General features: G+C 38.9%; 1 protein-coding gene across 1 annotated transcript; it reads right to left on the bottom strand.

Annotated features, from left to right (window-relative positions):
* Positions 1-9,740: 9,740 nt before the first annotated feature.
* Positions 9,741-14,426, bottom strand: map1lc3c (microtubule-associated protein 1 light chain 3 gamma). Its single transcript, XM_010792726.1, has 4 exons — positions 14,274-14,426; positions 14,128-14,183; positions 13,932-14,038; positions 9,741-10,142 (listed from the first exon to the last, which is right to left on the bottom strand). The coding sequence occupies exons 1-4, from the start codon at positions 14,332-14,334 to the stop codon at positions 9,980-9,982; spliced, it is 387 nt and encodes a 128-aa protein (XP_010791028.1). The 5' UTR covers positions 14,335-14,426; the 3' UTR covers positions 9,741-9,979.
* Positions 14,427-14,815: the final 389 nt, after the last annotated feature.

Below are 14,815 nucleotides of genomic sequence, written 5' to 3'. Positions count from 1 at the left end.
GTGGAAATGTCAGATGTGTCTTCATAACTGTATGCTTACATTTTACATTCACTCAGTTATAATGTGGTAGTTATACGTAGTTTCTTTTAAATTATTATTGATCACATTATATAGTACATATTTCTTAATTTAAGCTCCAGTATATATGAATATGTTTGGTGTGTTTTTTAGGTATATTTCTTATTGACCGAGTAAACGCTTTTATTTTGAAGGCAGTTTTTACAGGCCTCTAACCGTAATCCATAGGCTATTCGCGCACCGCAATACAACGTGCTTTTGACTGTGTTTTCCGAAGTGGGGGCTGGCTTGACCACAGTCTGTTAACCCGGTGTTTCCTGACATGAAACGTTTTATTTCACCTTGCTATGTGTTTTTAACGTATATTAAAAAAACGGGGACATTTCCGGGGACAGTTTCAACCGGGGACAGGCCAATACAAACGGGGACTGTCCCCGGAAAACGGGGACGTCTGGTCACCCTACGTTAGCGGACATGGTCTGTGACTTTTTTTTAACTTTTGTAGCTTAGCGCATATGCTAACCAAAGTCCGGATGGGCAAACTGAGTATTTGAAGTTTTCTAAAGAACTTCACATGACTCCTTCAGCTACTCAGCAACAGACACCCCAATTCTGAAGGAGAATGGTTTTAGGTTTTGCGAGAGAATCATAACTCAGATACACACATACATATAAACACACATAGATGTCTGTGATTATAGAATGACACAGCAGCAGCCAGTTTATTAGGAACACATAGCTTAAACTAATAGAGTCCAATAAAAATAACCTTGCACCAAATCTCCCATCATGAATAGTTTTAAATTGCAGAGAGATTTTTATTCCACCTCTAAATGTTGTTGACTATATCACAAATAGGTCTCAGTGTAACACAACGCTGTGCTGTCAGGACGTCACAACACAGTGTTTCCTTTCTGTAGAGAATGTAAAACATGGAGAGGAAGAAGAGGAGAAGAAGATGTCCGCCGCTGCAGGGAGCTGAGGTTCAGCTGCTCATTTGTAAAGCAAACATGACTGCAGTCGGAGGGAAACTTCAAAGCTCAGCATGACATCTCAGATAAAGACATCAAACGGAGAAAGTCTCTCAGATGAAGACTCTTCCTGCCTTCGCCCTGACATTGGCTTTATGAAAAATACTGTCACAGCTGCTGATTGCCATGACATGTTAGAGGGCGCTCAGAAATTCCAGTTTTATTCTGATATAATACATTTGACAGTAAGTCATATTTTTACAGTAATAGAGACTCAGGTCCTTGGGAGTTTTAAGGCCAATTTAAATCTGGAATTTTTGAACTTGTGAAGACGTGGTAATAACAAATCAAGCAGACATGTTGCTTGACAAAAAGTCTCAACTCAAATGTCGACTTACTATATTTTTTCGGGTTTTCAGCAATGTTATGGGGTGAAACTGACTTAAAAAGACACCTAATTTAGTTTGTGCACGATAAAACACCATAGGGTAATTATAACTTTCATAGCTCAGTCTAGCTTGCCATGCTAACATATGCTGAAGTGTCTTTATGTCAATGCAGTGGTACAGGAATACAACTACATTGAACAAGATAGACACATAGAAAAAGCACAATAGTTAAAGGTATAGTGAAAGAAAGTATGGTCTTCATGCATTTTCATGTATGTAACAAAATCAAAATTAGCTAATAAAAACAACGTGAAAATACTCGTAGAAGTAAACGTCCTGCATAAAATTCGTATTTAAGTAAAAGTACATGCATAAGGGTGCCGTAAAACATTGCAGCCTCTTCCCTCTAACATGTCTGTATAAAAACAATGCGTGTGTGTTCAGATTTAATGTGTGTATGTGTGTCCATGTATGTGTGTATTTGTAATGTGTATATCAACTAGCACGTATATAGTATATGTAATAATATGTATAATTATTTTGGATTATAATTAGTGATGAATTAGGGTGTTCATCGCTTGCAGCGGGGAAAGACAGAGCCATTGGTAATTACTCTATAAATGAACAGGTAGTTTAAATCTATATTAATGCATCATAGTTAATTCATACATTTGTATCATATGATACATCTGATTCTGCAAAGTAACTTAAGCTGTCAGATAAATGTAGTGGAAATGCATAGCAGTCAAAAGAAAGTAGCAGAACAAGGAGATAGCACAACTACCTAAAAATGTGCATAAATTACATGTCACTTGTTAGACACTTTTTTCCAAAGCGACTAACAACTGTGGGCAATCCCCACCGGAGCAATTGGTACTTTCACCCACTGGTACTTTTCCAGAGATCCAGAGGATAGAAAGGAACCATTTCAGACGTGTTACTGTTTTTTTTCCTACAGCCTAGTTTGTGTTTTTTCGGGAATTTCCTGCCCTCAGTAGAGTTGTGTTGAAGCGAGTAGTGATGATGACACATGTATTTGGTTAGGAGGTGATTTCTCAATTCAGCAGACATGTTGGATGACGGAGGTTTTGGATGATGAACCGCATTAGATTTACGACCACCAATAGCAGCAGCAGAACACACTTCCAAACACATCTGACTGCACAGCGTCACTCTCTGTCTCTGTGTGTGCGTGTGTGTGTGCGTGTGTGTGTGTGTGTGTGTGTGTGTGTGTGTGTTGTGTGTGTGTGTGTGTGTGTGTGTGTGTGTGTGTGTGTGTGTGTGTGTGTGTGTGTGTGTGTGTGTGTGTGTGTGTGTGTGTGTGTGTGTGTGTGTGTATGTGTGTTTTACAGGCCAAGACCTCAATATCTAACAACATAGCAGACATCACCAATACAAGAAGAAACACAAACCCTCTCTGTGTCATTCTGTCTTGATGCTGTTGTTGAAACTGAGCATATACAGGAAGTAGGGGTGTGCGAATAAAACAGAAAAAGAGTGAATGAGCGAGCGAGCATGTCACAGAGAGACAGAGAGAAAGAGTCATGGAGGTCAGATTGCATCATCGCAGTTTCCCTCCATGGCTGGGCGCTGGTCAGCTCGGCCATGTAAACAGGAAACAGAAAGAGAGGAAAAGAGGACAAAGGCTTCATCATCTGAACATTTCCCAACACAACCAAAATTTATGAAAACAGAACATAAAATAGGGTGTTATTATATTTCGGCATGCATTACTCAGACTGACACGTTCTGTGAGAGTAGGTTTTTATGTAAACACACTGATCATTTAGCTTTTCTGAGAGTTTTAAAGGAATAGTTCAACATTGGAGGAGCTGGAGTCAGGACGTGGTTAGCCTAGCTTAGCATAAAGACTGGGAGCAGGGGGAAACAACTAGCCTATCTTAGCATAGCATAAAGACTGAAAGCTGGCATTAGGACGTGGAAAGCCTAGCTTAGGAGCGGAGGTACACTAGACTAGCTTAGCATTAAGACTGGGAACAGGGGGAAAACAGCTAGCCTAGCATAAAGACTGAAAGCTGGCATTAGGACGTGGAAAGCCTAGCTTAGGAGCGGAGGTACACTAGACTAGCTTAGCATTAAGACTGGGAACATGGGGAAAACAGCTAGCCTAGCATAAAGATTGGGGGTGTTTCTCAATCTCGAGTAAAGCTGCTCCAGAGCCACTATTTCNCTGTGTGCCTTGGCAGTCTCAGCAGCAGGACCACCAATCAAACTCCTATCTTCACAGTGGGTGTTTCTCAATTTCGAGTAAAAATGCTGCTCCAGAGCCACTATTTCAAGCATACTACGTCATTGAGTGCCACCGAAGTACTGTTCCAATGTCCAGCATACTGTACTTGGAATTTTACCGAGCCCGGCGTACTTCGTTCGGAGAAATTTCGAGACTGCACATGTTTAGACTCCGCGGTCTTACAATCCCCACAATGCTTTGCGCACAGACCAATTTCCCCAAATCTGTGGCGGAAAATGTAAGGCGGGGCCTCATATGACGCACACCTGCACACTTGCTCGCCTGTTCCACCCTTCGTTTTCCGAATGCCAGGAAGTATTCTGGCCTCGCTTCTGAAGCAAGATGCTCGGAAGATGTGCTACCAAGCAAGCGTACTCGAGATTGAGAAACACCCTGGGAACAGGGGGAAACAGCTGGCCTAGCTTAGCATGAAGACTGGAAGCTGGCATTAGGACGTGGAAAGCCTAGCTTAGCATTCAGAATAGTACCGGCGAAGACAGCTAGCCTAGATCAGCATAAATAAAAGCATATCTGTTGCACTTTTAATCAACTCTACCAAGAGTTTAAACTCTTCCAGAAAACAAAATAGTGTTGAAGATTCAAAGATCTGCTTTAAAACTGTAAGAAGTTTCTATTTCACAAAGATTATGCACCACATATTTTGCAGCCATGCTGGAATAACTTAACACTCAGAAAGCTAGATAATATATTCCCAAATGTTATCTTCATTTAAGAATTCTTCAAGCACTCTTTCCAGTGTAAATACACCAGTCATGATCAGTAGCAGTCAGAGGGACATTTAATCTGACTCTCTTCTTCAACACTTTTTAGCTTTAAATGCACTGAATGAGAGCTGAAGTTTAACACTTTCAATGTAGACGTAAACATGTAAAACGGACTTGACCTTAGTTGAATTTTCGAGGTCACTTCCTGTCAGTGTAAACAGAGTTTTTCCTGAGAGATGTGATGTCAGACTTCACGCCTCTGTCACACACAGACAGAGAGGATGCTGGGAGTTTGCTGCCTGGAGCCACAGCGCCCCCTGCAGAGAAGAGCTGCAGCAGGTTACCATTAATTTAGCTCTTACATCAAACAACTTTGTCCCTTATAAACTTTATCAACCGTTCTATCGTGTTATAATCAACAAACATACATTTTCTTATGATAAACTATTCTCATTTGTATTGCCAAATCCTGTTATACTTTCACATATTTCTTAATTCCTTAAATAGTATTTGAAATATTGGATGACAAAGCCTTAACTTTCTACAAAAAAATGGAAACTGATAACAACAATATGTTGCAAATGGTGTTGCGTGTGTGTGTGTGTGTGTGTGTGTGTGTGTGTGTGTGTGTGTGTGTGTGTGTGTGTGTGTGTGTGTGTGTGTGTGTGTGTGTGTGTGTGTGTGTGTGTGTGTGTGTGTGTGTGGACACAGCTGCAGTATAAGGACGCTCCTCACAACCTTTTTAGCTTGACATTTATTTTCAGATTCAGATTATCAATTAGATATTTGAAAAACAAATAAATGGCCATTGTCATGTGTTTTGTGCTTTAATCAAAGATAGAGCATTTTAGAGTGGAAAGATTCTCTCTATTCCTGTCTAATAGAGTAACGCATGAATATTAATATGAAGTATGGTTTGATTGCAATTTAATAACCTTAACGAGGAGGAGGAGGAATCTGCAGCCAAGCAAGGACAGAGTCTGGATTTGTGGAGGTGAGAGTATCATGAATATTTAAAGCTCCTTCCTCCAGGTTGTGAAGGGAACACATGAACTTTTAATGAGCCGCAGGTTAAATGGGACATTTTATGTCGGCAAATGGCTCATCAAGTGAGGCTGAACTGTTCGCTGAATATCAACAAGGACGCGGTCACTTTTACTCCTTGAAACTAAACTGGACACAGACCTCCGCAGAGTCTAATAAAGTAAATGCAGTGTTCTCTTATTTTAATGTCGGATCTGCTCTAATTTGACCTAAAGAGCACGTATTATGCTCATTTCCAGGTCCATATTTATATGTAGTGTCTCTACTGTGACATGTCTCCAATGCTTTAATGTTCAAAAAGCTCTTTATTGTTCTCATACTGCCTGTGCTGCAGCACCTCTTTTCACCCTCTGTCTGAAACCAGAGCCCAGTCTGCTCTGATTGGTTGGTCAACTGCAATGTCCCGCCCCTTAGCCTATCAATAACCAATAGAAGCCAGAGTGTTACATAGTGATGTCACTTTGTTTTTCTGAGTGGGAAAAATATATAAAAACAAAACCCAACTTGTGAAGAATCAGTATAATCCTTAAGTCCTTAAGTGACTATTAAAAGGCAAAGTCAGTGTGTGAGTGTGTGTGTGTGTGTGTGTGTGTGTGTGTGTGTGTGTGTGTGTGTGTGTGTGTGTGTGTGTGTGTGTGTGTGTGTGTGTGTGTGTGTGTGTGGACACAGCTGCAGTATTAGGATGCTCCTCACAACCGTTGGTGCTGCTGATAACGTGACTCTAATGTCAATAAATCAGTAAAATTAGAACACATATTTTTAAATCTCTAGCGCCACTTTGAGGTAACGTTGAGTTCTTTCCTTTTTAAATCACATTATGGTTTACAATATGGTAATTTGTATCATTTTGTAAGGCAAGGCAAGTTTATTTATATAGCACCTTTCAACACAAGGCAATTCAAAGTGCTTTACAAAAAATGAAAGACATTAAGAAAATGGCATTTAAAATCAGTCATTAAAAAGAAAAGATAATAAAAGAGTGTAACTTGCATCATAAGTTCCTACTCTAAAAGGCAGAAAGTAATTGATTGAAGCTGTGCAGGATTCATTGACTTGGGGAAACTAAAGTGAAAAGTTAAATCTTTAATGTAAAGGTTTATTCTCCCTGATTTCCTCCTCTATAAACCCCAGAGTCTGTTAATTGATGAGAAAGACAAAACCCATTTCCCAAACAAGAGAAAAACCAGACAGCGTAATGAGTGTGTGTGTGTGTGTGTGTGTGCGTGCGTGTGTGTGTGTGTGTGAAGCTTCATTAACTGCAGAGATTCTTCCTCAGGAGGCCTGCGGTCACCGGCTGATCTGATTGCTGCAGGACATTAAACTGAACCTCCGACTGAAATACACTCAGTTTCTCTCTCAACAACCCTCTGGCCGCCATCAAAGAAGAAGTAAGGTGAGCGTCAGGCAGGAGAACAACGACACCACAGCCACGACTCAGGATCCACGACTCAAGGTCCACGGCTCAGGATCCACGACTCAGGATCCACGGCTCAGGATCCACGACTCAAGGTCCACGGCTCAGGATCCACGACTCAGGGTCCACGGCTCAGGATCCACGACTCAGGATCCACGGCTCAGGATCCACGGCTCAGGATCCACGACTCAGGGTCCACGGCTCAGGATCCACGACTCAGGATCCTGTAAAAGTCCATAAACAAACAGAGAATTGAGATCCACAAAAACAAACTGCATTCACAAATGCCAGATGGAAAGTTGTATATGTTAGAAAGATATCCACAAATGCTTTATATGTATCTGTAAATTATAATATTCACAAATCTTCTTTATTTGTGGAATTAGTTTGCGTATTACAGTGCGTGTGGTGCAGTGGGTTGTGCGTAGGTGGTCGGATCAGGGGAGCACAGGTTCAAACCCCACTGCAGCCAGCATGTCGTTGTGTCCCTGAGACACTTCACCCCAAATTGCTCCTGTGGGGATTGTCCACAGTATTGAGTATGTAAATTGCTTTGGATACAAGCGTCTAACAAGTAACAAGTCATGATGATGTGATGTATTTGTAGATCATTTTTATGTTTGCAAAAAAACATATCTGTGAGTTTACGGAAAAAAAATTGCATTTGTGGGATGTGTTTTAACTTCACAGATTACACATTTACACACAGATTATTATTCTGTTCACTCAAATAATATTGAGACAAATCTACCTCCATATGCTGTGTAGTTATACGATTTTCAGCACCTAACATTGGACATGAAAATCCCCGATGTATTGGTACATATTCAACTTGTTTCATGGCATACTATAGTTGAATTAAAGCAGTCTGTTTCCTCCTCTGCAGATTCAGTGGACGTGATCACTTTTTTGTTAATTCAATTACAGTTAATGGAGCGTGAAGTGAGTTTCAGTGAGATCCAGAGAACCACTCTCACCAGCTCCTCTAATGACGTCTGTAATTAAATCTGGTTAAAAAAAGGAAGTAATGACTTAACCACTGCACCACTTTCTCACAACAGATAAAACTGTTTAATGTGAAGCAGCAGAGAAATAGAGCGCCTCTTTGTGGACGTTTTAAAACAAATGTGATCTGATTTACTTTAAAATGTGTAAATGTGTACACTTGTTCATGGTCAGCACTTGCATCAATCACAAGTGACGAAACATTTAAAAACGGTGAATGTTACGTATCTTCATTTGAGGAATGGGAAGTGTTTATTGTGTAGTGCCGAGAGATAGGGAGTCGGAGGCGGTGCAATGGAGGTGCTAAAGTGAACTTTATTGCGGAGCAGAAAAATACATGTTGCTGGCTTGCAGTCCGAGTAGCCAAGAGGAAGAGAAGCAAGGAGGCCACACGATATATACAGTAGGTACCGTCAACAAATGTGTCCGTGCGGAACCATACCCCCAGCCTGTAGTTCCTCGATTGAATTATGTAATACAGTGGTCACCACAATCTTTGTTTTAGTTGATTTTATAACTCTACATGTATTTGTCCTGTGTATTTTCTTTGTTATTCCTATGTGATAATATATGTATATATCTTAAAGGTAGGGTAGGTAAGAATGGAGAAACAAACTCGAGTGCACTAGAATTTGAAACTACGCAGGCGAAAAAAATCTGACCCTTCCTTCAGACTTCCTTACAGAGCCCCTCCTCCAACACACACGAACACGCACATGACCAATGAGGGCACGAGATAAGTTTGTGCACGAGATGGAAGGATGACAGGCAGGTAGGCCATCCAGTTACTTTAGCCGGGCCGGCTCAGATTATTGGTCGTGCTTTTACAGTCACTATGGACATGACATTTTTTATGTATTTATTGTCAACGCATTTAATGTATTCATTGCTATCGGGATGTTAAGAGCATTCCATGGAATATAACAAAGTATATCTCGAGCAGGTTTCTCAAACTTACCTACCCCACCTTTAAGTGATATCCATCAGTTATTTATGGGTTCCTTTATGGATTTTAAGTCCTAAAATATTGTCAATATGGTTCCTTGTTTTATAGTTTGCATTTTAAAAATGTGCTTTGGCAATAACATGTATTAATGCAAATAAACTCTTTAAAATGTAATATCTGAAACTAGTTAACCAAAATAAAGTTAGTTATAGTCAGATGTGGTTTTACTATCATGATGCAATCTAATTAGTGAGTGTGTGAGAAAGTTGGAGAAAGTATTCAGATGCTTAAAAGTGAAGATACTACCACACTGCGTGAGCAAAAAATGTCCCCTATAATTGTAATATCCTAAAATTAAATGCAAATGATTTACATAATACTGCTAGTTATCAGCTTATCTTAGAGTTAGACCTAAAATATGGATTTCTGATCAATTGAGGGAAGTTCTGGGATCAGATTTGTTGATATTTGCTGCCATCTAGTGTCTAGACATTTAAATGCATTTATTGGATGTTTACTTTAAAAGTACAGAAACTGACTTATGAACCTTCTGCACAAATATTCAATTTGAGAGCCTCACTTATGTCCCACAATGCACTGCAGGAGTCAGTAGTTTAGATAAGTGAGGAGGAAAGGAAAGACTCAGACGCAAAACAGCTGACTGTAAAATTTGAGGTACTTTTTAAGCATTACAACTTTAAACGTTTTACGCTAGCTCATTTTAGGAGGTACATATTGTACCTTTCACTATTTGACAGCTTTAATTATGTTCAGATAATTTTCTGTCCCTTCCCATCCAGAGAAAAACATTGAGATGTATTGAGTTTGAATATTTGTGATATAAAAGTGTAGTTTATAGACACTTTTAAAACACTTATACAGGCGCTTCCAAATGGTGCCTTTCCTGAAAAAGTGTTTACAAATCTGTTACTCAAGCTGCAGCAGCTTATAATATACAAGTAATACTTTTAATAATTGAGTTTCAAGAGGGGCTTTGAATCTAATGAAGTCATATTTGATCAAGCAGGATCACCACACTGCAGTCATTCTTTACATAAGATTTATTGGATCCACATACTTTAATTAAAATCCCAAAACAGTAACAAATATTACAATAAATACAACATGTTGTTTTCTATTTACAGCAGATACGGAGGCCAGCAGCAGCAGCTGCCATTTAATACTGAATAAAATGTAAGGCTAGGAGCTCTGTGTGTCAGTGTCCGAACATCTCCTGTGAGGCGTAGGTCATGTAGAGGAAGCCGTCCTCGTCCTGGTGTTCTTTGTAAACCTGAGCCATGGTGAGGGACATGGAGGCCAGACCGCTGTTACTGATGAGCAGGTAGAAGGCCTGAGTGGGCAGCAGCGCCATGCGGTTCCTGAGGGACAGAGAGGAGACATTAATGAGGGACAGGGGACCAGAGATGGCAACAGTACACACATCCTTTACTCAAGTAGAAGTACAGATACTCGTGTTCAAAAATACTCTGGTAAAAGTACTGACTAAACTTCTTTACTCAAGTAGAAGTAAAGAAGTATGGGATTTGAAATGTACTTCAGTAAAAAGTACCCATAACTAGCAGCTGTTTTAAAGAGTACCTGACCCCCCTTTATATTAATAGAACAATAATGTCATTGTTAGCTAATGAATGTTTCCATGCTGAACAACGGCAACATGACAACGTTTTCATTGGTCCCTCTTCTTTAGAGAAGACCAGGAAATGATGGATACACGGATCGTGTTCAAATCAATAGGCACGCAATGACTCTAAATAATAATGATCACACCACCAAACACACATTCAAACTAAAGGAACCAGCCTGTTTGGAAAATGTAAGAAGTAGAAAGTTCAGGTATTTGTGTTCAACATGTAAGAAGTAAAAGTAAAAAGTCATCAGTAAAATAAGTAGTGGAGTAAAGTACTGATACCAGAAGAATGTACTCAAGTACTTTAACGAAGTATTTGTACTCCACTACTTCCCACCTCTGCAGAGGACAGAGAGAAGACTTTAATGAGGGACAAACAGCACACGGTTAGCCGCAGCGCTAATGTGAAGCTGCCATTGTTTTATCACCAGCATCTCTGAGAACATTCCAGAGTTAAAGTCTGAGTATTTTAAGTATGCGTTTGGGAACTCAAGTGCATTGCACAAGGAAAAAAGGTGCTGCGCCACAGCAATAAGAAAATAAGAAAAACATTGTAGACACGCAAGAAACAGCTCAAGAAACACTATTTTTGTTAAGTTAAGTCTTGGGAAAAAAATGGATAAATAAGAGGTTGAGATTACACTCAATTGAGCAAAAATAAAAAGCTTATGAGAGATTATCCCACCAGCAAAGAAAACACTATGTAAATATTCACATGTTTTATTTTCTCGATCTAGTGTCAGGGCTGACCAGATTCCAGTCTTCATTCTGAGCATTTGTGTATTTTACTTTGTGTGAAAATGCACTGCACCACAGCTCATAGTGTTATATATAAACACACCACTAAAGTGTAGTATGTAATGATTGAAAAACTTGAGTCACAAGTTCTTCAACAACGCAATTACGATTATAAAACTAACTTAAAATCAATAAAATTGTGTAAACTCAGGCATTCAGTAGTCTTATGGCCTGTGGATGAGCTGTGATGCCTCTCAATGGATCAAGATGATCTTACCCAAGGCTGCAGACGTCAGCCCGGACCAAATGCCTCTTAAATCTGAGCACTTTAGGCATTTGTGTTCACATTGGAAAACAAGAATGCATCGCACAAACACAATGCATCAAAGTAGAAATAAAAAAAACTAACAAAGGAAAAAGTGATAAGAGTTTGGAAAAGAAACCTCCTGTTAGATTTATCCCAATTAATCCAAATAGTCATTTTAAAAATGTTGATTACCCCAGCACAGCATTAACAAATGTTTCCCCTCCCCTAATCCAACATTCTTATGTTGTACAAACAATAATCCCAGATTAAATGGCGTCTTTAAAATGACAGATTTAACATTAAATGAAGTAGACGTCAAGTGACTTCAACCCTTTATAAAATATACTTAATCTTTCTCCTTCATAGAAAGACACTATTGTATTATTGCAAAATGAACACCGAGTGGTTGAATTGTCGAATCCAGCAGAGACGACCAGTTGCTAAACTGAGATTAAAAAGGAAACTTCAGAAACTATTCTCCAGCAGATTAATGTGGACACCAACTCTGTAACAGACCTCCTTTAAAATTTAGTTTTAAAAGTATAGTTTATTTAAGATGTGTCGTTTGAAACTAAAGAGCATGTTCTAGTGTAAAATGACTATCCAGTGTACTATGAGCATGCAATATTGATTTGGGACAGTGTTGCGTGAGGAGCATGTTCACGCGTCATGCTTTTTAAAAACATGCTTTTTGCAGTTTCGTCATATTCCATGATAGAAGCTGTAACTGATCACGGAGCAGTCAGGAGATTAACACGCAGAAGAAGATAAAGTGCTGATTTTCTGCTGTGTAACGGTGACAAACACAAAATCAGGAACCAAAAAAAGTGAAGGGGTTATTGCTTAAGAGCAGAACAACAACAGTTTGTATTCTTTGTAAAAATATGTTGCGTTACATTTGATTATGTTATTGTTTTCATGTAGTATTTGTAAGCTGTGACTGACAGGCCAATTTTTTACAACAGTTTAGAAAGATTGAGTAAAGTCTACATGTTTCATTTTATAATAATTGCCATGAATCAAATAAATTCTCAACATGTGTCTAAATTATTACAAATAATCTTCACAGTTAAGGAGAATCACTGATTATAATCTATCAACATTATTTTTTTTTAAGCAATCTTTGAGTAATAACTACATGGAGAAAATATAAATTAAAAAAATAAGCCATCGACCCATGAAGATATGTAGTTGCCTCCATCTCATTGCAGTAGCTACAGCGCTGCCATGCTACAATGCAGTTTATCCAGACTTAGAAAAGGAGGGACAGGTTAAGAAAGGTTAAGTAATGTCACTGCGGTTCTTAGCGCGACAAAATAAAACCCTTTTACTTACACTAACATCAAACTATTGGCAGAACCAAAGACAAACATCTGACTGCTTCTAATCAAACTATCTTTAGAGAAACAGAATTTTTTTTTTTTTAAAAAGCTAAAAATGTATTCAAGAGATGAGTCCTCACATTCAAATATGTTATTTCATTGATTCAAAACCAACATTTATTAACAAGCTGCATGAATCCAAGTGTAATTATTACGCTAAAAGCAGCAGAGACGAGCGTGTGACCGACCATTTATTTTAAATCTCATAAAAAAAGGAGAAAATCGGAAGTGACCGTGTCAAACAGTCAGATGTTTTGTAACAAACATCCTCGAGACACTTTACATAAAAGCAGACGTCTGCACTGTAATCCATTAATATTATAGATCACCGTTTTAAAATGAGTATTGTTTAATATGTTGATTACATTTTAAAGAATAGTTGAGGACTCTTAAGTGTGCATTAGGACTCAGTATTAGAAGAGGAACAACAGTGTGTAGTAAACAGGGACACTCTGCTGTGTAATCATGACTAACAGCATCTCAGGAACTCCAGACTCAGAGTGACGTTTGTTTTTCTGTAGATTAACATTTAGAGAAGATACACCCTATCCCACATCTCCTTACTAAACAAATATATATTTAAATCTCTGCTCCAGCTTCACACAGTACCACTTGTCAATGTAAAAGAGCAGCCTTGAATTAAAGTAAAGACAACTTAAAAAGAAAAACCAAAATGAGACTTTCCTCTTAAGTAGATTAAATACATTTTCCACAAACAATACTCCATAGTTTTAGAGCTTAAACAATTGGGCGGATTTTCAATGAATAAGATTTCCAGTCCCCAATTGTATAAACTCAAAACCCTTTAAGTTTTGGAGGGTTGGTTTACAAAAAGGGGCTTTAACTGGTTACTACCTTTCATAGACAAATAAATCAGGAAATCATCAGCACATTAATCGATAAGATAAATCCCATATCCATCAATCCATTTAAACTGGAATAATACATATTAAAACCTGGTTATCACCTGGTTTAATGGCTGCATAGTCAGATTCCCAATGTTTAACATCTTTGCAAACAGATCAATGACGCCCTTTCGAATGTAGGTACATGTTCAAACCGTATAGACTTTTGAAAAACAGTGAGATTGTACCTGATGATGGTGACAAACTGAGTCATGGTGAGTTCATGCGGCACCAGGAACTTGGTTTTATCCAGAGGAGGCAGATACTTCTCCCTCTCATAGCACTCAATGATCACCTGCAAACACCAGGCGAACCGGTGAGTACACAGACATGTAGAAAACACATTTAATGCTTAAAATGGTGGCATTTCTGCTGCAAACTTACCGGGATTTTGTTGGGGAATTTCGACCTGATCGCCGCCACTTCTTGTTTCCTTGTAGCTGCAAGAAAACACAAATCACCAGAGTTTTTAAAAGAGTTGTTTTTAAAGAAGTTGTCTTACTTTTTTTGTCATGTTTTGAGACATTTACCGAAGCTCTTCCTCAGTTTGAAGGGCTTGCTCTGCACCTGGGTCTTGTCAAACGGAGGCATGCTGTGTGTGTTAGTGTGAGTGAGTGAGTGAGTGAGTGTGAGTGTGAGTGTGTGGTGCAGGAGAGGAGAGGAATAGGGTTAACATGAGGCTTGCAGAGAGCAGGAGTTAAATAGCGGGGACAGGCGGCTGTGGCGCATCAGCTGATTGGCACATGGCCGCAGAGCATCGTGAATAATCTGAAGTCAGGTTAGATCCGCAGCTCTCTGTCAGACCCTGAGGTGAAGTACAAATACTAAGACCACAAATACTTTATTAGAGGTAGAAAAGCTGAATTGAACATGTTAGGCTACTGGATGAAAGTACACAAATATTAACAGAGGTGGAAGAAGCTGTATTATCTTTTACATAGATCATATTGTTGATTATATGTTGAATTATTGATCTGAATCTACTATAATAGCACCTCAGAATTGTATTTGAGTAAATGTTTCTCATTGATTACGCAGCAGAGGTGGGAGAAGTACTCAGATTATTAAGTAA

Source organism: Notothenia coriiceps, unplaced genomic scaffold, assembly GCF_000735185.1.
Source record: "Notothenia coriiceps isolate Sejong01 unplaced genomic scaffold, NC01 NC01_scaffold00036548, whole genome shotgun sequence".
Classification (NCBI taxonomy): domain Eukaryota; kingdom Metazoa; phylum Chordata; class Actinopteri; order Perciformes; family Nototheniidae; genus Notothenia; species Notothenia coriiceps.
The sequence above is the reverse complement of the archived record's forward strand: the minus strand, read 5'-3'. Positions and strand labels throughout refer to the sequence as shown.